The 25,924-nt window shown below is 44.5% G+C and overlaps 1 protein-coding gene across 1 annotated transcript in view; it reads left to right on the top strand.

The window, feature by feature from the left end:
• Positions 1 to 22,459, top strand: part of rnf144aa (ring finger protein 144aa) — a 28,462-nt gene extending 6,003 nt beyond the window's left edge. The window contains exons 2-8 of the mRNA XM_070978557.1: positions 11,523 to 11,673; positions 13,468 to 13,572; positions 14,535 to 14,595; positions 16,349 to 16,565; positions 18,363 to 18,510; positions 19,061 to 19,150; positions 20,951 to 22,459. Coding sequence (XP_070834658.1) covers positions 11,539 to 11,673; positions 13,468 to 13,572; positions 14,535 to 14,595; positions 16,349 to 16,565; positions 18,363 to 18,510; positions 19,061 to 19,150; positions 20,951 to 21,082 — 888 coding nt within the window. The 5' untranslated portion in view covers positions 11,523 to 11,538 and the 3' untranslated portion in view covers positions 21,083 to 22,459. The remainder of the gene's footprint in view (positions 1 to 11,522; positions 11,674 to 13,467; positions 13,573 to 14,534; positions 14,596 to 16,348; positions 16,566 to 18,362; positions 18,511 to 19,060; positions 19,151 to 20,950) is intronic.
• The last annotated feature ends 3,465 nt before the right edge of the window (positions 22,460 to 25,924 follow it).

Raw genomic sequence — 25,924 nt, 5'->3', positions numbered from 1 at the left:
ATCACCTGCAAAGGCAATATCCGTGTTTAAAACATTTTGATAGAAAAACCAGAAGGCAATCCAAATATAAGAAGATGTGTCAAACATTGAATTATAGTGATAAAACATAAAGTGCCAACATGTTTGGACCACAAGGTCATCAAACACCGACATCACGTGTGCGGCCTCACCTGCGTAATGTATTAGCAACAGCTAAACAGAGGCGACCACATGACCCAGATCATAACAGGTGAAAGAAATGAATAATGAAGCAAAGAAGCAACACGAGATGAGGTGTACATATACATGCATTCAACATGCAAAATGTACAGACTGTATATGATACCATGAAAAGCATTTTATGTTTAGCCTTTTTTTAAGATTAACCCACTATCTTAGGCCTCTGTTATTTCCATGTTTGAAACATTTTCTTATGTTTGCAGCGCCTGGATTGACTTCTGGCTTTTGCAGGTCTCTTTTTTCCAGTTTTCTAAGAGCAGCAGAGACAGTGTTTTATCTGTATTGTATTACATAGGTTAACAGGTTATCTCAGTCAAACTATGATGCATACGTTAGTCATGACTTCACTTTTTTTTTTTAATTGCAGTGTTGTTCTGTGCAAATATCAGCATAGCCAGTGATGGAAATGCAGATTGCACGAGTTGAAATTCACCTAATACCTCATTTATCCTCTTTTTAATGGCTGTGATAAGAGGTTTTCTGTGGCCAGTCATATATTCTGCTTGACTTTAATCAAATATTCTCAACTGTCAACAGTGTGTCTCTGTAGCTGTTTGGCTCACAGCCACACGCCGTATTTTTTTTTTTTTTTTGAAACGCTGCCAGAAATGTGCTAAAGTGTCCACCAGTTACGTCACTTTCAGCCAGCCTGTGAATACAGCCCTCATTGTTTGCTTTTCGACTGCTGCCCTTGGTGGGTGTGACCTTGTTTGTTTGCCGTGTTGATGGAGGTTGAGATCTCTTTTGGGAGAAAAGATCTGGCCCTTTAGTCAATCTATTCATCCATTATTAATAAACAACCAACTGGGCTTCACTGCAGTATTTTTCTCACATTTGGTTTGGATGGAAATTCACAAGGAATTCTAGTGAGGCTCACTTCAAAGATGAAACCGAAAGTTTAAGAAAAAAACTGGCACCAAAAAGAAAAAAATAATCGAAATGGAGCCAACGGCATTAACCAACAAAACTGAGTGAGTTTGGAAGTAGTGCTTCCTGCCAGTTTATATTTGTGGGATTCTTTTTTGGACGTGAACACAAAGGGAATTCTGGATGGGTGGATAGAACTGTCTTTAATGACAAACTGAAAATAACTTCCCATGATAGCACAAAGGAGAGCAGTTGAGTCCAAACACGTCTGACGCCAGCTGAGCTGAGCGGTGTGAGGACGTTAGGAAATGCTTTTATTGCCTCTATATGTGCAGTACAGGTAACACTCGAGAGCATCAGAGCATCCACAAGAAATGACCCCAGAGCTTCGTCTGACACGTAAACACAGCGAGTGCAGCTGCAGAGGGCCGAGGAGGAGCAGATTGCCAGCAAAGTCGACCCTTTGCTCGGGCGCTGTGCGTCTGTCAGTCGAAACGGGCTCGATGTGGCACGCCTGTCGTCTTCACTCAGCTGGTGATGCACTAATTTGAGCCACGATGGCTTTTTGGAGGGCACAGCAAGCCTATTGTGGCTGCTTAGGGCCTTGATTTAAGCACTTCTGCAGTCTCTGTGATGCACATTCCCAGAAAAGGCCGTTCTTCTGGCCCCTTGTTTTTTTACGTTCTTCATTATTCTTTGTGCCGTTGAGAACTGTATGCTGTCACTCTCGTTCGGTAAAGTCTGGCCGCGTCTGCGCCGACAATGAGACGTTGTGCTGCCTCTTGTTTCAGCCGCTGGACTGAATGTTTTGCTCTGTGCATGCTGGTCAGCAATGTGTCATCGAGTCTGATGGGCCTTTCTTTCATGTGAAGTCAGGACAGCAGGGCGTGTCTGATGTGAGCTGTGTGGAGCACGACGAACAAAGCGAATCTTACCACCGCCTGGAAGACGACTTAAAAGTCAACGAACTCGGGGACTCCAGTTAGGCAAGCATTGACTTTTTCTGCAATGTCGACTCTTGAAAACTTCAAGGAACAAACACAGAATAACAGTCTACTTAAGAGGCTTAAATTGGTGTGGAAAAGTCCTCTTTTATTACAATTTCACATGATTTCTTGTTTCTTCCATGCTTTCTGTTTTATTCCATTTCAGTCTTCCTTCCTTCCGTCCTTCCTTCCTCTTTCTTTTTTTGTCCCAACTCACTGGCCTGTTTTGTTCCGCTTTATTTCTGCCTTTTGTCTCAGGGTGGCCGTATGGTTTCTCTGGCTGGGTGGCGTTAATGCTGTGAGACTGTTATCTCTGCTGACAGACAGCCATTTCTGGTGCATGTGGTCTCGCATCACTGTGTTCTCAGAGCTCAGTTTCCTCTACCTGTTGGCACTGTTGCAGACATAATTACCGTGAAGCCTTTGCAACCTCTGAATTGCAGATTTTTGCCATTTTTGGTCATTTCTGGCCTTCCAGAGGGAAGCTGCTGCAGCACTAGAAAGCAGCATCATGCATTCACCACACTGCACGTTAAGTAATCATGTTTATTCCTCTTTCATTTGCTGACAGAGAGCAGTCGGAACGATCGTGGAGTGAAGGATTAGAAGCGGGTTTTCTAGATCAGAAGAAACAAATTTAGCTTTGCTGAGACAAAAAAAGATTGCTTAGCCCTTCTTCAGCTCGTCCAGACCCATCTCAGTCCTTGCAGTAGCTGTGCGCTCTGCTTAGAGAGAGGATATTTAGCTTGCTTTGCAGCAGGAAAATGGCAAGAGACCAAGCAGACGTGACACTACAGCTTTTTTTGCCCCACATGCCCAGGCATGACCACTGTCTGGCCCTAACTGCAAAATGGACTTTGACTTGCTTGTTACCACCACACACACACACTCACGATGCCAGAATACATCTGGGTGATTGTGTAACTCCTCGGGGCATGGAAAAAGTAGGCCTATCACCACTCTTAGCTACCCTCTTAGCGCTCCCTCTCCATGTCAAGGACAGACGGGGGCTGTCCCCTGCCGCTGTTCCTGCACAAAGGCACGTCACCTTTCACATTCAGCGATTGAGCCGTCCAAAAATAAAGTCCCTGTGCGTGTGCTTTAGGTTATGAATGTGGGTTAGTTTATATTTGATCAGGGGAGTAATGCACTCGGGCGTCCTGAGTGTGTGTGTGATGGCCGGACAGCGTTGTTCCAGTACTGTGCGATCCACATCAACCTATGGCCCACATGCATTCATGACCTACATTCTGCCTGTCATAAAAGTGCTCTAAATAGACGCTGGCACGATTTACAAATGTTATTATTTCATCAGGTGATGTTAGCAGTGACATGTCCCACATTGATTTTATTTATTAGTGCACAGATGTTATAATTCAGTTGGAGGAACGGTGTGTAAATCTGAGGGCTGTAAATGTACTGACGTTATTTAGTGTGACTCTGAATGGGCTGCTTGCTTTTGCATTTGCCCCACTGTTTGAGAGGAATCATTTACCGCGTGAATAATGCAGAAGATGTCGATTCCTATCCAGGGAAGGGCAGAATTTGCGTCTCAAACGCCGCTATGTGCTTGACCATAGGCGATGGGCTGCCGCGTTAGGGGTGCATGATCTATGGTTTCAGCGTCCGCATCGCAGGACATGTGATGTCAAGTGAGGCAAATGAACTCAGGCTCATGCTACACCTTTTTGGATGCATGATGCTAAAGGACAACTTGCACCAATCTCATTTTCAGGACTATAAGAGAAGTCTGTACAAGCATAATTTACCCTGAACAGCGAACCGTTGGTGTGTCTCACAGTGTTTTTTGGTCGTACTCCAGCTTTACCCTCCGAATCAGATCATGTTGTGAAGTCGGTGTCGCTGTAGCCAGCTCGCGGTAAAACATAAGCCTTGTCTGGAGTTTGTCAGGAGGAGGATGTTTGTTTTTCCCAGTCGGAGTTTCTCCAGGAGTTGCCGGTCTTGGCGGAGCTGTTTCTTGGGGATCCGCGGGTAAACCCCCGAGCAGAGTTTTGAGTTGTCTTTCCTCTTGTGGTTGTTATTGGATTGGAACTGAGTGGTTTTGGGGTTGCTGGGAAAACAAAACAGAGTCTTTACCAAGTGGGTTGAACTCTGGGAATGCACACACACACACATACACACTAATATGTTGATTTAATATTGAAGTATTGAAAACGTCATTGAGTTGTGGTCTGTTTGTTTTTGCAGTGCTGGGTTTCAGTATCGTTTTGTGTGGTTTGATTGAGCTGTTTTAATTCTGAACCCTCGTCATTTAAAGAAGTCAAACCTGCAACAAAAAAGTTGTAGAATGATGAATTCTTCACGGTGATCCACTTTCACCAAAGTCACTGTCTGTCACTGTACTTAAACTCATCATTGTTGCACACAGACACAGTGTAAACCATCTTCTTCTGCAGGCTGCAGCTTTGCTCTTGACTCCTCGCTGCTAGTTTGTGCAGCGCTCTGCAATATTTGCGTTGGCCCTTCCTGTGAATCGTGTTCACCGACGACATTCGCTCCCACTCCCAGTGCGGCAAACTCTTCAGCATAGGAAAACATGCGTGTGTAGTCTAAGCATTACACAGAGCTGGCCGTTGTTCCTCATTCGACTTGTTTAGCAAGTGGGCGACTGGACTCCTCAGCCTGACTGGATAGTTTGTTTGCAATAGCTTGTGCCACATTCGTGTGCTCGATGCTCTTTTAGTGTTTAACAAATAATGGATGATTGAGGCTGTATAAAATGCATCTGTTTTGTCTGCTAGAGGTCGAAGCAGACAACATGTTGCAACACTTTCCAGTGTACTCATTGTTAGCTTGAAGCCACGGCACTCCCTGGAACCTGGACAGCTCTCACAGTGGGTTACTTCATTGAGTGGAATGTGCTGACCAGAAGTTGCTGCCTGCTACACAAAGGTGCGTTAGCTGCTGTTCTGCTTTTGATTTTTGCTGCGCATGCGTACCTGGCTACCAGCACCTGAACATGCGTACATACATACATGCATATGCGTGTCCAGTAGGGCAGTAATTGTTGTTGTGTACACGACAGAAACGTTGACGAGTAAAACTTCAGGTTAGATTTGGTGTCGCTGATGAGGCCAGTCTTACCACATTAATTCTGCTGCAGCAGTAATGACACAAGTGAACATCTACTGTACTGGCTCGTCCCCAGACTTCAGGTAGAATATCATCAGCGTGGCCCTCGGTCCTCGCTCCAGCCGCGCCTTCGTCTCGAGCCGAACAAAGCTCCCGTCCTTCGCCGCGCTCTCCCGCCTTGTCTGATTGGTTAACAGCACATTGCTGCGAATCAGCTGAAAGACAGCTTTGTGCGAGTGTTGACAGAACGTTCATCGGCGTGTGCGAGGGGAAGGGAAAAAGGTGTGGGCTGCTCCCCACGTCCACATCTGCTCGCAGTTGTTCGCAGCTTTCTTTCACATCAGCCATAGGTGAGATGTATAAATAGAGTCTTATGCAATGCTTTCATGTGACATTATATAATTACACACAGTAAAAGCTGTCAACTTAGGTGAAAATGGAGAGCTGAAAGATTGTTTCCCGCCTTTTTTCCCCCTTTTTGTCACATTTTTTTCATTGTTCTCTCCTCTATAGGAGCAAATGACAAGGTGGATTGCACACTCCGCTGCACTGAGAGCACTTAGTTGAGTTCCTCATGAATGTAAAGCCTGCATCACTATGCAGTGTGAGGCTTCGTGCTGTCGCGTATGAAAATTGTGCTCTCACTTTCCATCTCTGTCTCAGTCTATTCAGGTGAGAATTTGCATTTTATTGTATTCTTTATACGCGAGGAAGCCTGAGGCCTGAGGGAAACAGCAAAAGCTCTACAGATGCTGCGTCAGTCTCATTCGAATTAAATATCATTTTAAAAATGTAATGGCTTCAACTACCTCTATTATCGATTCATCTGTTAATTTTCAAAGTAGTTGTCCTTAAAAGGTGGGAAGGGCCCATTACAGTTTCCCAGAGCCGCACATCTTCAAGTTGCCTTTTTTTTAGCACTAAAAGCCTAATATTCAATGTACAGTGATATAAAAAAAAAACAAGTTTTCACATTGAAAAACAGTTGATGAATTGGCTAAATATTCTCCACTACAAAAGATCCATCCATCCATCCATCCATCCATCCATCCATCCATCCATCCATCCATCCATCCATCCATCCATCCATCCATCCATCCACCCATTAACTATACCCCTTTTCGGGGTTGCAGGGGGGCTGGAGCCTATCCCAGCTGTCAATGGGCGAGAGGCGGGGTACACCCTGAACCAGTCGCCAGCCGATCGCAGGGCAACATACACAGACAGACAACCATTCACACTCACACTCACACCTAAGGACAATTTAGAGCTCATCAACCTAATGAGCATGTTTTTGGTCTGTGGGAGGAAGCCGGAGTACCCGGAGAGAACCCACGCATGCACGGGAAGAACATGCAAACTTCACACAGAAAGGCCCGACCCGGGGATCAAACCCGGCGATCTTCTTGCTGTGAGGCACGCACTACCTGCTGCTCCACCGTGCCGCCCACTACAAAAGATCATGATTAAGAAATGAACAGAATTTCAAGTCGCTGTGGTAATAAAGCAGGACTTGACAGTTGCCGCCTTACACAATCATTACCGTGGAATGAACTAGCAGTATTATGCAATATCTGCTCTTAACCCGTCAGAGACGTGTGTTTACAAGCAGTGTTTTAATTAGAGACGCATTTGGACATTTCATCAGCCCTGCCATGGAAATTAAGAAATATTGACACACACACACAATGTTATGAGGGAAGTTTTTGGCCAGTTTGTTTTTAAAAGTAGAATTAGCTTTGTGCTTATGGCTGTGAGGGTGGGTGGGACGGTGAGAGTGGTTTGGTATAATATCTCTCTGTTTTGTGTGCTGTAAGTGACCTTTAGCCAACATGCGATGCAGATGTAGAAATGGCTTTAATGGATGGTATCATGTATACTGCAGCAAGAGATCCCATTTGCTCCGAGCTCCCCCGAGATGTTCTCCTCGATCGCTCCTCCGTGGCCATCTCCACCCGGGTTATGCAACCGACTCTTAATGCATGTCTGTGTGTGAGTGTGTGTGCGTGCTTTGTTTCTTGGCTGTGGAGTCATTATCCCACGAGTGCTGCTGTAGCCAGTTAAGCTATGAGCGGAGCCCCGTCAGACGGATGACTGACACACGACGACCGCTGGATGTTTGACCGACACGACCTTTTCAGACACACGGAGCATGGGAGACGTGCATGCACCCACCCATAGTATACTGAATATACATATGCATGTGTTTCTCAGTGATAATGACTATTTCATTTGTCCCCATTGACCCAGTGTGTCAGCATTTGCACAGCCAATATAAGTCTGGGAGGAGAGATTCTGATTCAAATGTATTAGAAAGCACTGCTCTGTACAGTGTGAATTACTTTATTCCCCCCACAGAGTTAATGGAGTTCAGCAGCTTAGACTAGGAGACAGATGAAGAAACAGACTCATTTCAGTCCTCCTGGAGCTGTCGCCATTCAAGTCGTCAGCTGTGCAGTGTTGAGACTCCACCGCAGAGGTGTTGACGTGCTTTTTAATGTTTAGCACCTGTCCTTTGAAGTGTCCGTCACAGTCCTAGAATTGAACTTTAACTTGCCTCTTTGCCTGTGAGGTTTGTCCATGTTGTCAGAGCAATTTTGTTTGAACGTGTAACATTAAATCATTTTCAGTATTTTATGACAGATGCTGCTGTAACCTGTGTGGTGGAATGTGAGGAAGCACCTCGCTTCAGTACAAATTCTAGGTATTTGTCTAATTCTTAAGTGGTTCCTATTTATGCTGCTTTATAATTTAATTACAGCTTTTGTTAATCATCGGATTACAATTTTTTGATAACCTTTCCTGTCCAGTAAAAAAACCCAAAACATGTATCTCCAAATTTGATGATCTGGAATTAGAGTTTGTTTGATTTTTCCTTCATGAGTAGAGAAATTTCTCCTTCTTGTTAAGATAAAGAAGCTATTTAAAAACCCTTTTGGATTGGCTGGGGGTGGCACAGTGGAGCAGCAGGTAGTGCGCGTGCCTCACAGCAAGAAGGTTGCCGGTTCGATCCCCGGGTCAGGCGGGGCCTCTCTGTGTGAAGCTTGCATGTTCTTCCCGTGCATGCGTGGGTTCTCTCCGGGCGCTCCAGCTTCAGCCCACAGACCAAAAACATGCTCATTAGGTTGATTGGTGACTCTAAATTGTCCATAGGTGTGAGTGTGAGTGTGAATGGTTGTTTGTCTGTGTATGTTGCCCTGTGATCGGCTGGCGACCGGCTCAGGGTGTACCCCGCCTCTCACCCATTGACAGCTGGGATAGGCTCCAGCCCCCCCGCAACCCTGAAAAGGGATTGTCAGGTATAGACAATGGATGGATGGATTGGCTGGAACCTATAAAAATACATACTAAAACACTGACAGTGAGCATTTTCCAGCTACTACTTTTACTTTTAATTCTTAGAGGACATTTTACTGATAATACTCACAAACTTTTACTTCACTAAAAGAATGCAGGGTTTATACCTGTACTTGAGTATGTTGACTGTGGTTTTAGTAGTTTTACTGAAGTAAAGGATCTGAATACTTCACACCCCACTCTATAATTAAGGCTGACCTGCACAGCTGGATTTCCAAGTGTGCTTTTATTTCTTTGGTGGTTAGGCCCCCTTTCTCTTTATTTTGGACCACCAAAGCTCACACCCTCCCACACACTCCCCTGAGGGTCATGTTTGTAAGTCCTTGGCTCCATCCCGATAAGAAATTGCCATTTAAGCTTCTGTGTGCGCGTCCAGCACCTACACGGTGGAGCTCGCTCACGCTTGGCGCTCTCCGGCCAGCGTGATGGATGGTGGATGAACGCCAGGTGATTTGAGTGAGTCAGACATGAGATGGGTCTCATTTTTTCTTATTTGTCCTCTCAGTTGTGTCTCACTTTGCAATTTCCTCCTCGGTCCTCCCACTTACAGTACGACACGATGAAGAGATGCGGAGGAGGAAGAACTGAGGCAATCAAATGACACATTTTTCCTCCTCGTGCATCATTGGAGTGGACATCACTTCCTGACAGCAGGTGCACAGCTGGATCACCTGAGCATGGGCTTGCAGCTGCTCTGTGTACTGCTGTCTTGTAATGAAATATTTAGCATATTTTCACTTACATCCGCACTTTTGACAAGAATTTTCCTTCCCATTAATTTTTCTTTTTTATTTGCGTCTGCAATTATTCGCGCTCACTTACTTGATGGTGTTTCTGCCTGATGTGATAAATTACTCCACTGTGACAAGATAATCAAACTGTGTTTACAGCTGAAAGAAGAGACCAGGTACAAGTCTGCAATTAGATCTCAAAGATGTTCTAAATAAAAGCATTTGCCCATGTGGGAAAAAATAAATCAGTGGACTCAATTTATTTCCTTGACTGTGCTGAGATGCACGTTGAAGTTGTGAAAGGAAGACGCCATCTGGCTTCAGAAACCCTCACTTAACACATATCCAGTGAATTTGTCTAAATGATGAACAAGGGGAAAAACAAAACAAACCGAAGCCTCGTACCACTGAGCCGCAGCTGAGACGTCCTGACTGATGGTTGACCCCACACTTTTCCTCCTTACGCGGGAACAAAGAATAAGGACACGTGAAATAAAAGAAATGAGACGGAGACATGTTTCCTTCTTGACAACTCCTTGGTTTTGCCTCATTGCTGTGACAGATTGGTGTCATTTCTTTTTATTGCTCTAGCATGTTATCATCTGCCTGCACCCGGCAACCCGATGCAGTCGATCTATGGAGGATACATGCTTTTTTCCTCCTCCTCTATAACATAAAATGTGTTAAGAGGGCTGGTGTGAGGCCTTATGATATCTCTGGTAAACCACAGCACGTCGCCTGACTCTCTTTCCCTCCGCTCCCCTCTCTGGGTGGCACATGTAGACGGCACACGAGTCGGCGATCATGTGAACTCTTCAACCCATCTCCTCCCACTCGCCGTCCTCTTCTTGTGAGGAGGCCTGTAGCATGACCGGTGACAGCAAACCGCTATCTCTCCCCGTCTCCTCTCCCTCCCACCCGTGCCCCCCCTCCACCTCCAAAATCCTCCTTCAACCGGTTGCTAAGCAGCACAAGGAGAGCTTGACAGTGCTGACGTTGTGTGCGCGGGACCACTTCCTGTAAACAGGCGAGTGGGTGCTCTCTGCTCGCAGCTACAGAGGGAAGGAGAGAGCGAGAGACGAGACGGCCTAAAATAACCCTCTCTGACTCTCACAAAAGAGCTGCGATGACGCGCGGTGAGGAGAAGGGAGAAAAAAATAAAGTATTATTTCATCCTGAGTGAAAATCTCACAAGGAGCTGAGATAGCTGATAGCTACAGGAGTTTCAGGAGCTTTTGAACTGTTTTTTTTTTTTTTTCTCTCTCTTACTGCTGGGAAGGATGAGGCCTGGAATGAAAATGAACGTGGCTGACAAGGGCCATTTATGCAGAGAGCTGGTACCATTCTGCATACAGCAGGCCTGTGTGTTTGTGTGTGTGTGTGTGTGTGTGTGTGTGAGACCCGGTATTTAGAAGAAAGAAGAACAAGAAGAAGAATTCCTTTATTTGTCACAGTTGTTTTACACACAACATGCAGAGTTGAGGGGGAAGCTGCACACGTCATGCATTTGTGAAACTCTTTCCCGCTTTTTGACCCATCCATGGTCAGTCCTTCCTCCACGGCAGACCGGCAGCGGTGGGCTGTCAGTCGACCGGCGCCCGGGGGACCCAGCTCTTGTTTGTCACCATTGGTCAGGTGGGGATCTTCTTGCATGTTTTTAGTGGGGGTATTTTTATGGAGGATACCCCAGGTGAACACGGGGAGAACATGCAAACTCCACACAGAACGGCCCCTTTCCTCGAGCAGCAGGCACCAAAGGCATGGTGGAGGACACACCCCCAGCGCCCACAGCGGGATTCGAACCGGGACCTTCTAGCTGTGAGGCGTATCACGCTGTGGAGACAAAAATCTGTTTACACAGTCACATTGTGGGGACTCAATGCAAAATGCAGGTCCCCTTAATGAAAATCATTAAATTTCAGGGTGATAGGACAGGATAGGGTTACGGGTTACAGGGTTAGGAATAGGCAAATAGTGGTTATGGATAGGGTTAGGGTAAGGCTCCAGGAAATGAATGTAAGTCTATGTAATGTCCCCACAAGTGATAAGTGTGTGTGCATGCTCATACTGTCATGGTGATTGTGCCACAACAGATAAAGCACATCCTGTACTGTGCATTTTTTATGCAGGCGGACACAAACAAAACCGAGCCACAGATATTCCCACTTCATGGATTACCTTTGCTTAAGAGCGTTTCCGCTTCTGTTCGCTTTATTTCAGGATGCGCCTCATTAACCGTAGCACCCCTCTCTTCTCCTCTGCGTTCCAGCTCGGTGGCGGTGAAGATGACCACGGCACGCTACCGGCCCACCTGGGAGCTGGCCGTGGACCCCCTGGTCTCATGTAAGCTGTGCCTTGGAGAGTTCCCTCTGGAGCAGATGACCACCATCACACAGTGCCAATGTGTCTTCTGTACACTGGTGAGCGGTTTATAGAGCTGATACACAGGAAAAAGTTAAGGTTCATTACAAATCAAGCATTTTCAGAAGATCTGTCTCTACATCACAGAAAGTTCAGCAGGATTTTCATTGTATTAAAACCAGTAATGACCTCAGGATCCATTACAAATCTCACATCCCTGCTGTGTAACGCTGGACCTGTGTGGAAAGGCTCGGACAGAGGAGCAGCTACAGCCATTGGTTGTCAGATCATAACCAAAATAGTAGCGCGATTAGGAAGCAATACCCAAGAATGAGCACTAAAAATAGAAGCTGCTTCCTGTAGCTCGGTCTGGGTGGCGGCAGTAATTACCAAAGTTCAGTTAGGAGGCTTTATTCCACGGAGATCAGCCATGCAAACACAATACAGAGCGATATCTCACTTAAGCTGTTTTAAAGAAAGAGAAAACAAACTACACAGAGAGCAAAATAAATGAGCGTGGAATAGACGTTAATTACAAACCCCATCCCCAAAAAGTCAGACGCTAATAAAACAGAATATTTGCCAATCCTTTTTGACATAAACTGAAAATGGCCTCATCAGCTTCATTATTATTCTGAATTTGATGCAGCAACACGTCTCAAACAAGTTGGAGCAACAAGAGACTCCAAAAACACCTGTTTGGAACATGCCACAGGTAAACAGGTTCATTTTAACAGGTGATCATACCATGATTGGGTATGAAAGGGGCATCCTGGAAAGGCTCAGTCACTCACAAGCGAGGATGGAGGGAGGTTCACCACCTTGTGAACACATGATTGGATGAAGGATATTAATACATGAGCTCGGGAACTGTGTCGCTGTATATAACCCATTATATCCCAGGTGAGTGTCCCATTTGTGGCAGCTCTGCCTGCACTCTGACTGGCCGGAGATCTTAAACCTTAAAACCCTGAAAAGAATAGAACATGAGCAGCAAAGTTTTTAATATAAGACCAAGCAGCAAACAAATTGAATGCAGCGTAATTTCATCAGATGAATAGATGAATGCAAGTGCTGCTCACAGCACTCCCTTTAAATGTGGCGCCATGGTGTTGTAATTTCTCTTCTTCTCACTCTTTTGCTCTGTAAAGTCACACTGAGACATCTGCTTTCTTTCTAGTGGTTTGCATCCTTATTAAACCTCATATGATCTTTTGGCTTTTTTTTCAGCTTTGTAAAGTATCAGTCATTGGTTGTTTCATGAATCTAAATGTTGCAGCCAAAGACGTGTCGCCACAGTGGCTTCCCTAAAAGAGCTACAGTTACAGTATATACTTCAATATGCAAACATAAAGTAACACTCAGTCATACATAAATCACATACGTATGTAAATAACGTGTCAGTTATAGAGTTGTGTGCCAACCAAAACAATGAGCTTAAAGAAGCTAAAACGCTCTGAAGAGCAGAGGTGAAGTACAGTCATGTGATGATTGTGGTGGGTTTGTTAGTGCCAGCAAATCCTTTTCTGTTACAGTCATTTGATCCATTGTTAGTATGAGCTAATTGTATGAATTAGCGCAGCCTTTATTTTTAAGCTTTTCAGCAAATACCGTCACTCCTGCCTCTTTTTCTGAGGCCGCAGACGGAGATATCGATCAAGACCGGCTGATAGAGTGGTGTTTGTTTTCTGTTGTGTGGTCTGTTTGATTTTCTTTTTCATCTAACTGGCTGACTGATATTTAACAAGGTCAAATGCTGTGTCTGTCTGTCTGTCTGTCTGTCTGTCTGTCTGTCTGTCTGTCTGTCTGTCTGTCTGTCTGTCTGTCTGTCTGTCTGTCTGTTTTCCCCTCAGTGCCTGAAGCAGTATGTGGAACTCCTGATTAAAGAAGGCCTTGAAACTGCAATCAGCTGTCCAGACTCTGCCTGCCCTAAAAGAGGACACTTGCAGGAAAATGAGGTATTGACAAAAGGAAAAGTCAGACTTCTCCTTTGATTGTCATTGGATGAATGTGTGCTTCAGGTGGTGACTGGCTGCCAGTATCAGAAACACCCACTGCTGCAGCCGCTTCTAATACCCACACAGTGGCGAACAGAATTGTGCATGGAGCTTGCACAATAAGCGGCTGTACGTGCATTTCAAGTGTAGCCCGTGCATCAGCAGTTGTAGTGCATGCGTGAGAGCAAAAAAACAGCGGCCGTTATCTCAACAGATCCATCTTTTCGATGTCATGTCAAGATGTTCTTTTTCCTCCCACGCAAGACAGGACGAGTTGGTCGAACTAGCGTGTTCTGTTAGTTTAACACCTCTACGCCCCCTCAGAGCTCCAGCTTTCATCAAGATGACCACTGCGCTCCACCTGCCAGCGCGTTTATTCCGCTATAATTAGCGTGCACACGTGCCTGCCTCTGAAACAGAGGTCAGTCTGAGGGCAAATGCTCCTCATCCTCAGGGCAGTTTGGCTGATGGATTCACTCTCTCACTTGGTATGGAGGTCATTAGGCACAGCACGGTTCAACACACTGCAGCCTTATGTTTTTAATCCGTCAGTGTCACTGGCCTTTGATAGGACCCAAGCTACTCCTGCCAGTCATGCAGGGCATGCCTCATCCCTGTCTACTCTGACAGCCTTCACCCTGTAATTGACTGCTCTTTTACAAAGCCCGAATGCTCATTTCATTGCCCAATAAATGAGTGCATTTAACTTTGAGTGGGTGTGCGTACGCAGCTTGAATACACCCGTGACATCGGCATGAAAGGCCTCATTGGTAAGCAAGTGGCAAATTCAGATTTTGTCGAAATTTGAATTTGACATTGTTCTGGAAATGATATTCACACACTGAATGTGCAATGGCTCCTCGCTGCTTCTGTCTCTAAATATGCACAATGACCTGCTTATTCCTTCTCCTCTCTCTCTGTAGATTGAGTGCATGGTGGCCACGGAGATGATGCAGAGATACAAGAAGCTCCAGTTCGAAAGGGGTGAGTCAGTGCAGAAGCAGCTGCAGCACGTCGGTGTTATTTCTCAGTGGGTGATGTGTGGGCAGTGGCTGTGTGTCGCAGACACACGTGGACCCTCCTGTCTTCCAGGGGTACTGTATTTTCCCTGTGACACACAAAAGGACGGTGACAGTCCCGTCGCGCGAGTTTAGCCAAACTGCCGCTCACGCTGTCTGGAATCAATCATTCACCCCTCTGTGGACATCTCTGCTATTGAATTAGACCATGGGGTATCTGCGGAAAGCTAATGGAAAAGATTTGAGCAACGTGTGTTTGCTCAGTAAGTTTCATTCTTCAGCACTGACGGGTGTCTGCAGGTTGTCTGTTTTCTGTTGCACTGAGCAGCAGTTATCTTATTCTGAGGTAATTGTTTCAGCTTTGACTTCTGACACCAAATATTCTGGATTCAGCGCCATTCACGAACTGCAAACAATCACGCACGCAAGGAAGATTCTTGTGACAGGTACTCAGGCCGAACATTTGTCTGATTTGCGCTGTAGTATTCTGACTCAACCCTGTCATCAAAGTGTAACACCCGCTCCCATCAAATATGCATGAAAGGGAAAGCCTCCCAGACTTTGTTTAAAGAGACTCTAATTGGATTGGTTCGGCTCTAGACTCGTAAACTGTCTGAGTGACTCTGATGGAGGCAGGTCTCTTAGCATGGCAAGATATTTGAGTTAAATCCTTTTTATCTCCGCTTCAGTGTGCAGTCTGCGGTTTACACTGTTTGTAGAATAAATGTTAACCTACTGCTAACAGGCTTGAATATCAGTGCTGGAAAGATAATGGCAGGTCTGTGGCGCTTTACTCCCTGCTGTCAGTGCAGACGTGCTAATCAGTAATATTAGAGTTTCTCTGCTACCAGGGAAAACAGTAACCGAGCAGTGCAATGACTCTTTGATGGTACTCCCCCTGCAGGTTCTCCTCCTACACAGAGGCAGAGAATACACAGAGCATACAGATCTGATGTGCGCAAATACAAAGACAAACACATGTATGGGAGCACAGAGGGGGGTCCTGTAAATGAATAAAAATGCGGAGAAGTAGCTGTTGATGCCGCCTGGATAAGGGCAATCAGCCGTCTCATCAATGTCCCAGTGCAGTCAGGCAGAATGGTTGCTGTAACCGTTCCATATTTCTCAGGCTGAGCCAAGAGTGCATGTGGAATGTGTGCTCTGAGTTCTTGGCAGAGAGGCAAGAGGAAGGAAGGAGGGGATACAAGGGCAAGCGCATCACGCCATGGGTTTGGGACAGAACTGGCAAAACACACAAAGAATGGTCTCTCTACCTTCGGAAAAAATAATCCAAACGAGCACATATTCAGGAAGAGTTTGGAGAAGTCGTGAGAATTAGTCGGAGTCACAGATACAGAGAGACGGAAATTAAGGACGACACAAAAGCAGGTTTAAGCAGGTACCAAAAAGAACCTTGAGAATTGAACATTGCATAAAATATGTCTGTGTAGGAAGCTTTTCACCAGTTTGCAAGGTTATCCCTTCCTCAGAGTCTGCTCACACAAACCGCGCTCACCCCTGGTGGCATGTAGCCTTGCACATTGTTTGGATTTTACAGGCTGGGCTGTGCAGATTTTTCTAAAACATCAGCAGCCCAAAATGTTAAGAATCATCCGAGACAACTACCTTCTACCAAAGCGGTTTCTTTGTGGTTTGGGTTGACCAACCCTCGGAGAGAGCTGCGGGCCACGACACTGACACTCACTTTGTTCCATCAGAGGTGCTGCTGGACCCCTGCCGGACGTGGTGCCCTTCCTCGACCTGCCAGGCCGTGTGCCAACTGAAGGAAGCAGATTCTCCAGCGCTGCCCCAGCTGGTCCAGTGCGCCGTCTGCGCACTTGAGTTCTGCTCGGCCTGCAAGGCCAACTGGCACCCCGGGCAGGCCTGCCAGGAGAACAACCTGCCCATTACCTCCTTCCTACCAGGAGAAAACAGGTACGGCCTTTCATCCGTTCATCCCGTCAGATCAAACTCACCGCTTCACTTGAATTTCTTGTTTTTTCAGTTTCTCTCTCAATGTTAATGATGATTATGAATATATGCTTCTCCTCTGGTGAACCCAGGCTTTCAGTAACTGTTATGTGTTAGCAGGTGGTCAAACAATTGATTATTCATATGTCAGAGAAGTAGCCAGCAAGTATTTTGATAATTGACTGGCAAACCCTGGTATTTGCTACTAGCAGTGGTGGAGGAAGTATTCAGATCCTTTACTTTAGTAACAGTACTAATATCAAACTGAAGAAATACTCTGTTATAAGTCAGTCCTGCATTGAAAATTTTACGGTACATTAAGTGAAATCAGGAAAATGCAATGAAAATACTCGTATGACCGTTTGGAAAACACTCAAAAGTACTTTATCATTAGATTAATGTTACTCATGCATTCATATAAAAGAAGGATTTTACCTTTAAACTATTTTCTATACGAGTGCATCTGAAAATTATTTTCATTATGGATTACTTTGCCAATTATCTTCTCATTAATCGATTGAGTTGGTTTGTAAAACTTCCAGAAATAGTGAGGAATGCCATCACATTTACCCTGAGCCCACCAGTTGGTAGTTTGCGTATACCAAAACATGATGTTTTCTAAGCTCTTCTAATGTTAACCTCGGTAGCCTATTTAAACGGGGTGTTTCTTAACTGTTACATAATGTTGAGTTTAATGATTTAAGTCATCAGCTAAACCCAGTCCAGTGATTATCTCATCGTTGTAACCGCCTCCTCAACCCTCAGAAAGATATTTTATCCAGCTCTGACACGCTTTTATGTCCTGAGCGTCTCGGCTGCTGTGAAGCCTCTACGGAGGAAATCCCTGGAAGTGATGTTCATTTTCTCCGAAATGATCCACACATCATGCTCAGCTCACCTGACTGAACTTCAGAACCACTTGTCAATACACAGCAGGATTCATCCGGCGCCTCCTTAAATACAGACTGACAGCCAGTCTGGCCGGCTGTTTTGCAGCTACTGCTCAGTTGAACATCAGCCAGGGCTCAAGCACAAAGTAATAGACTGCAGTAAAGCAGTCTGGGATGGGCCCATTATTCATTTTAAGGATACAGGATCTTAGAAGCGGGCTGCCCGGAGACATGTGCAGCTGACCCGTTTCTTTGCGATATCCTCTTACTCTGGAAACGTCATTAGCTCTGCAGAGCTTTCCTCTATCTGCACAGGTTCAGGACCAAGCTCAGAGGCCACAGTGGAGGGAGGGAGGGAGGATTAACAGGTCGACTCTCAGTCCAAAGCAAGCCTCGGCGTTTGAACTACACTTGTCCACTATGAGGATGTCTCTAAAAGCTGGATTCTGATTCTCCTTTATGCCCGTTTTCTTATTGCTTTGAGGAGGATGACGGGAGAAGCTCTGGCTCTCCTCATTTGAATGCCTCCTCCGATAGAAATGGCTTGTTAGCTGTCCCAGCACAATGGCCAGAGTGACAGCTACCTGCTCGCCGCCAGATTTCAGGAGTCAGCGCTCACACAGATAAAGTGACACCAACAGGAGGGAAGAATAAGAGCGCGAGAGGGAGTTCAGCGCCATTTAGTGACAGGTGGTTTTTAGATATCTGCCGTCTCACACAATCCTGCCATGCCAAAGATTGTAAATATTGATCGCTGCATCAAAGCAATCTCGTCCCCTGGCGTTCCTCGTGAAGTGAATGTTGAGGGATTTAGGATTCATGTCACGTTTGGAACAGAAAGAAGACAAACTCACGTCTCTCTTCTCCCCAGCTCCTTCTATAAGAACGAAGAGGATGACGCACCAATCAAGCGCTGTCCTAAATGTAAAGTTTACATCGAGAGGGACGAGGGCTGCGCGCAGATGATGTGCAAGAACTGCAAACATGCCTTCTGCTGGTACTGTCTGGAGTCCCTGGATGTGAGTTGGGTTTTCATAATTTCTTTCTTCCTTCACATTCACAGCAACAGAGAGCAAGATTTTTTCCCCCAGCTCTGAAAATCTCTGCAGGTTAATATTATAATACTGTGTTTGCACACTGTGATAATCCTGGATGTTGTCATCATTTGTCTCCCTGCGATAGCAATAGCTTTCATTATCCGGAAATTGTAGCTTAACCTTGGTTGCGATAAGAAAGGAGTAAGATGCATTTCTTTTTTTTGTTTTTTTTTGGGGGGGGGGGGGGTGTTTATGAGCCGAGGCGCCTTATGTAATCTTAATTGTTCAAGCAGAGACGACCGCGCTACACAGTTCATTTAAAAGGCAATTTTCTCAGAGCAGCTAGCAGTGTCTTTCAGGATGCTAATGGTCAATCTTTATCTGTGTGCGTGTGCGTGCGTTTGTGTGTGCGTTTGTGTGTGCGTTTGTGTGTGTGTGTGTGTGTGTGTGTGTGTGTGTGTGTGTGTGTGTGTGTGTGTGTGTGTGTGTGTGTGTGTGTGTGTGTGTGTGTGTGTGTGTGTGTGTGAGACAGGATGACTTTCTCCTGATCCACTATGACAAAGGGCCCTGTCGAAACAAACTGGGCCACTCCAGGGCGTCTGTTATCTGGCACAGAACACAGGTGAGAAACCCATCTCCCCCTCTCCTTTCTCTCCCCCCATTCCTCACACTTACTCACCCCCCTCCCCCTTTTAACCACACTGCAGCATGTGGACATACACGTGCTCCCTGCCTCTTTCTGGATCTCAGTCAGTGACGGCCTTGTATTATCTTGACAGCATAATAGGAAAAGGACATCTTGATCCACGTGCTTCCACGAGTGTCTGGTGGTCAGTGTCCTGCTGTCTCAAACTAAGCCTATTATGTACACCTTTCACCTCAAAAAAAAAAGGGGGTTTACATAACCAAGGTTGTTCTTTGTCAATAGGTAGCCACATGAAATGAGGGATTACATATAAAGGATTGGATATGCCATGTAATTTCCCACATGTGAAATGGTGGATTACACACGAAGGATTAGATATGACATGAAATTTCCCACGTGTGACAGCATGTTTTAAGTCTATGACCCAATCCAACGCTGTTGTTCTGTTCCCAGATTTCTCCTCAGTATTTTAGCCAAATAATCTATGCACGGGGTGGTGCGCCCCTTTGTCCAACATACTTGTTATTCTGTCAAGATTAGCATACACACTGGCATCTGTTGCTCAGTGGGGCAGGCTGAGTCATATGATTACAGTTCAACTGGTAGAAACCAGCTATAGCTTCACTGCTCTGTGAGTCTTTGTCTCACTACTGCTCTCCTCATTTCACCCCCTTCGTGTCTCAAAAGCCTCCTCGATCATAAATACAAGATGCACCAAGGCAAACCTGTTCCACAACAAACATCTCCTCTTCCTGTGTGTCTGACACCGTGGGGTCTGTGTTTCCATGTGAGTGGTACCGCCAGTTATGAGGAAGGTCATGTCCTAAACATCTACGCACCACTGGGGTTTGTTAATTAGAGCAAATTGTGCTCATTACACTGTACTTTCCTCTTCAGCTCAGCCTGTAATACCAGCTGGAAGAAGGATAGTAATGTGTTGTTAAATAACAGGCAGAAACCTGCTGGCAAGTGGAATCAAAAACTGTCTCTTTGCCCTCAAAACATGAGGAAAAGCATTGTGCTATTCTAAGTCACTGTTGCATGTGACTGCATGTTATGTATTCCATTTTGTGGCTCCGAATATGCTGGTGTCTGGCGCCCCCGTGTGGTGAATAACTCCGTTGTGCTAATCATAGCAGGAAAGAGAGGATCAGATGGAAACATTATGTTTGTTATCTCTGTTTTACCTTTTACTTTTTTAAATCTGTGATTAGTTGAGATATGTTACTCGCTGTTCAGACCATCACATAATCAGCAACTGCAGTAGATTTCAAGTTCCAACAGCAAGTAAGCAAACATCAGTAGACACTTCTGAAACTTACTGCAGTCAACCAAGAAAACCTTTTTTTCTTTCTTTCTTGTTCAACATTTTGTTTCATATCCTCTGATTTGCTGTCCACTACACTCGATCATATGGGTTTGTCCACCACTTCCATATTTTTGTGTATGCCTGAGTTCTCTCTTGCAATGACAGAAAGCTACCTGTCCGTCCATGCATCATGAATTTGTGCAGGAGATAGGAAAAGAAGACTTAATTTATATGCTGTTAGTATTTATTTCTGCATATAATTAGCCCTAAATTGCCAGGTTCCTGGAAAAACAAAGCTTTTTGAAGGCTGTGCTAAAAAGGGTCTGTTTTTGAGACATTGTGCCATCTGGAGGCTAACATGTGGTATTGCAGTTGGATGGAGGGATTGGACGCTACATGTACATGTACCTGCTATTGTATGTAATTGTATTGTGTTGTATTTAATTGTTGCTGGTGTCTCCCTGCAGGTTGTGGGGATCTTCGCTGGCTTCGGCCTGCTCCTGCTGGTTGCCTCCCCCTTCCTCCTTCTGGCCACTCCCATCGTACTCTGCTGCAAGTGCAAGTGCAGCAAAGGCGATGACGACCCGTTGCCAACCTAAGCACGCCATCAGAGCTGGAGCGGAGAGCCGCTTCAATGGATGGGGCCATCTTTTTTTCCTTTTCACCCCTTTACGTTCTCTTCCTCCCACCAGCTTTGAGCGCTTCATATTTTTTGGGCTGAGCCTGCACCAGCCCCAGCCGCTTCGGGATCCATCGCTCTGCATGAGAGAGGCATGGTAGAAAAGCGATCCTACACCTCGGCCTGGAGAGAGGTGCAGGGTCAAAGGTCAGAGGAGGTCAGACTTGTCTATGGGCCGCTGTGTCCGTGTGTGTGAGACGTCGGTGGTTTGGGGACGTGGAAGAGGTCTGGGCCACGTCGAGTGGTCCTCAGTGGCGAGTTACTGTGGTGTGCTATTTTGGCGGGTCATTGCAAACAAAGGAAAAATCCAAGTTAAAGATGCTTTTCTCTTGTATGGACACTATCATGCAAGAGCCACTTTTAGAAAGAACTTTTACTTTGTCGCTCTGTTTTGTCGAATTGTCGTACGCAACAAAAGCTTTTACCCCACCACCACCACACTCGATGTAGCTCTACAGAGTCAGTCCGTAGCATTAGAGTCGCACCACGCATGTTTGGTGTTCACTCGATTTGCACACAGGGTGCGATTTCTACGTCACGCTCGCGACTGAGGTAGAGACGGGAGGCTGTTGTCACTCTCAACCTGATGTACAGCACGTCCTCTTGATGATGTCAATGTTTTATAATCTGTTGCTTTTAAATAGAACTGTGCTCAGAGTAGTGTCTATGTGTTGTACTTTTGAGTGTTTTCCAAGCTGTAAGGTACACTTATTAAAGGGGATTGCCACTCAAATCTAGAAATACACTTATTTTGTAAAGATGACCAGTTTTTTGTTTTTTTGTTTTCAACTTTCAGCTTATGTTTTAAACCTCAAGACACTGGAGTCATCTATGTGAGAGAAAGAGAGAGAGGGTGTGTTTCCGGAAGATGTGACAGATTTTTTTATGATCCCAGATCCAAAATGTCCCAAATTGAGTGGTACTCCCCTTTAAGTTCAGCGTTAATGTAAAGTCCATCAGAGGACTTTTTATCCACGTGTTGTGGAACCATTTTAATACTACACTAAAAGAGATGTCACTCCTGAAATTCTCAGTCCCCAGGTGGTGGTGTAGCCAAAAAGAAATGAATAGCCTTAAATTGAGAATAGCCAAAATCAGGCATTTCCCCCCCGTGCATTAAAAAGAGTTAAAAGTTGAATCCAAATAATCCCAGGGAAAGCATGTTTAACAGCATTTTAAAGCATTACAGACAGTCAGTGAAGCCCTTTATATTCAGATGATTCTATGATGTCATCCATATGCCACACTGTTAATAGCCATACTGTAAAAAAAAAAAAAAAAAAAAAAGGAAAACAAACTGTCCTAAACTGATGTTTTGTGTGACCTGGGGCCTGTATTTCTTAAGCCTTTCAGAGCAGGAGAGCTGATCAGCATCCACCCAACCATCACAAACGACCTGAAGCTGAACTCGGATCAGATCTCCCACTCTTTGAGACTTAACAGATGCCCGCTGGCCCAGATTGCAAACTTGCATACGTTAGTGTCTTGTTTTGTTTTTGTTGGTAGTTAGACCTCCAACAACAAGCAGCTACTCCTTGCAGGGACGTCAGAAAAGCCTACAGAGTAAATATAAAAGAATGTTCCATATTTTGGGCAAATTATTATGAAGCTGCTCTCTACTATATCACTTTATCTATGCAAGTTTGTACATTCTTAACAGGCTATCGATTGGTCATGATCAACCATGTGTGGTGAGGAGGCTCGTGTCGTGAAAGCTGCAGAATGTCATCATGCGTGTGCATATCATGGTTTTTATTTAATCAGGGAATTATTCAGAAACTTTCCATTTTATCTTCATCGTCTGTATTGCTGTCGTCTGTCTTTTAGCTATAACGTTTTAAGGTTTGTGACAACCAGGATGGAATTTGGCCATTTTTTTCTTAATTTGTTTGTATAATCTCAATTTATTTTTGATCGTTGAACAGCCTCACAAAAACCGTTAGTGAAGGAAAAAAGGTGAAACCGTTTAGTTCATTCGTTTCAGCCTGTCTGCCTGTGTGAAGTCTGTCGAATCATTTTCTGTTGCCATGCTAATGTTTTGAATAAGCCATTTATTCCTTCTCACTTTCCCCTTCATTCCGGTGGAATTTACCAGTTTTAATGTAGCATTTCATGAGACGTGTGGCTACAGTTACCAAAAAAAAGGTGATCAGTCGTTAACAACAGTAGCTAATCTAAGCTAAACAGTAGCTAATCATCCGCAATTCCTGTCCTCATAGATTTAGCTCCAATATTCAGTATAATAAACCTTATTTTTAGCAGCCTTAAATTTAGTACCTAACCTGTAGCCTGTGTTGCTTTCACTGACCTCATCTCCTGTATGAGCATGATGATTTGATTTCAAAAGCCAGTCCAATTTCTACCTTTTTGAAGTTTGGTGCTTTCCCCAAAAAAAATCGTTAAATTCCACAAGCTTTTGTTGTTTTTATGACAATCGTGCCAAGCAGATTTCCTGGAAGGGATGAGGAAACAGAGCTGTCTACTGTATGTGCATTTTGACCATGTATTTGTAATGTATTAACAGTTTTTACAGGGTGGAAAATATTTTACTGCTTCTTTATGTAAACGCTGCACTGTATATGGGTTCCATTGTTTTACTTCTTGATATGATCTGTGACGTGTGTGTGGTATGGTGCCTGCTGTGTTTAATGGAGGGGTTTAGCAGCTGAAGTCAGTGTCAACTCGATAGAAAAGTCAACACAGGCGAGAGATTGCAACTGTGCTTTTTAAGGGGTTTCACAATTGAATGCATCAGGGCTCAGACGTCACCAGGTTAAAGATGCACTTCTGTCAAAATATTCATTTAGCAAAGTCTTGAACCTGCACAAAGTAACTGAAGCCGAACAAGCTCATGGCCACTTCCATTCTTTTTCTTTCCTCATGTTTGCTGGCTCCACTGAACAGGTAGATACTGTATTATGCAACAAACATAAAAGGGCCAAACAGCAAACATTACAATCACTGCAGTGTCACATTGCGTAACTGTTTTCTGCCTGTTTAACCGCATCAGCAGGTGAATCATCAGCACAGGTGTTGGGACAGGACAGTGAAGGGCTTGCTTCTGAGATTTGGCTCTTGAACGGGAAGCAAGGCGTTGTTTATTTCACAAAAGCTCAAGATCCACTCTGCAACTATCCTAAGATCATGTTTGGTTCCGAGCAGCAATTTATATTTTGTAACCTGTTGTGTCAAGAGATGAAGCTGCATGATTTTTCTCTGACTTCTACATGTTAAATATTACAATATTGTAGCTTCTAAAGATCTGTGGAATGGTAGCGTTGTCACTCTTATCACCCAGCTGTCTGGTTTAGTTCTTTTTTTTTTTAAGTTTGTTTTTCTCCCTTTTTTTTTTAAAAAAAAGAAAATATGTTATGATGTTCAGCCATATGATATTGAACATTGATCAGCCCTCCTCAGTTCAGCAGGTCGGCTTCATGTGTCTTTTTTTTTTTTGGTTTGTTTATTTAGTTTTCTCTAATATGCCTGTGTTACACCATAGTCTGTTGTATTTACATTATCTGTTTCCAGAGTGGAATTCTTTCGGCCTGATTGGTCAATTAAATTCCAATCAATCACCTCAGAAAGTGGATTATTGTCAGAATGCCATCTGTACACAAGACTCGTGTATGTAGAGATAGTAAACGATGTCTCTAGTTTAGGCAGTAATTGAAAGTTATTTGACCCGGGTGATGCAAAAATATCAACATTGTAAAATGGCATATTTGGAACAGTTCTGTACAACTTGGACTCGGCATCTCAGTATATCTACAGTTCCACTAACACTGTGACACCAGGTATTAAAGGTTGTTGTTTTTTGTGATTCGGCTCTCCTCATTCATTCACACCAGTCTATGGAAACATTAAACTCTTGCATCAAACCTACCATGAAGAAGTCTTGTCTGGCTCCCTCTGGTGTTGAAAGAGTAAACTTCTCCTTCCCATTAACATGGAGCCCTGTTGTTCAAGAAGACACGCACACGTTGTCTCATCAGGCAAACAGATGATTAGATGTGGATAACAAATAATAACATCTTTCTCCAAGAACAACTAAAAGCCAAAATTGCACTCTTGAGTTATCTATCCTCCCTGCTGCAAAGGTGACAAATTATTTTCCCTTGCAAGTGTTCATTTTTACTATTTCGTGGGGATTCTAAACAGAGGCAAGCAAAACGATGTACCATCACAAGATTAAAAATTAAAAACTGTTTTTCACAATCACAAGAGTATGTTATTTGTAATCATCTTAAAATTGTTCTCACCTTCCTACATAGGCAGATTCCTAGTTTGAGTCATGAAACAACTTTTTCCAATGCTGGGTTTTTTATCCCCAGGAGGTGTATTTATTATTTAATTCTCTTAAAGTTATTGTGAAACATCCTCTTTCTAGCCTTTGTTCTGCTTGCGTCAAGCATCTTTTCTTCATATTCACAGCTCTGTCTGTTCTAATGCAGCTCTGTCTGTTCATCAGACATGTGTCAGCCTTTTGTTAAGGTCTGCCAAAGAACAGGTTGTTCTCTCCCTCTCTCTGCCTTTGTGTCTATTTCCTGCCAGATGCTGGATTGGGAGCATTAACAAGACAACCCTGAAAATGAAAGTGCAAACGCTCGGTGATACATCATCCCTCACCAGCTGTTCTCTGTTTAGAAGTCTCTCCACCAATCACTGGGCAGGACCACAGGAAGTTACCATCTGTGGGCATCATGGTGACAGAGTTTGCGGACGGGCGTTGAAGCTGATGTGTTATCTGGAGCAAATGAAGTAT

Source organism: Chaetodon trifascialis, chromosome 14 (assembly GCF_039877785.1).
Source record: "Chaetodon trifascialis isolate fChaTrf1 chromosome 14, fChaTrf1.hap1, whole genome shotgun sequence".
Lineage (NCBI taxonomy): Eukaryota > Metazoa > Chordata > Actinopteri > Chaetodontiformes > Chaetodontidae > Chaetodon > Chaetodon trifascialis.
The sequence above is the reverse complement of the archived record's forward strand: the minus strand, read 5'-3'. Positions and strand labels throughout refer to the sequence as shown.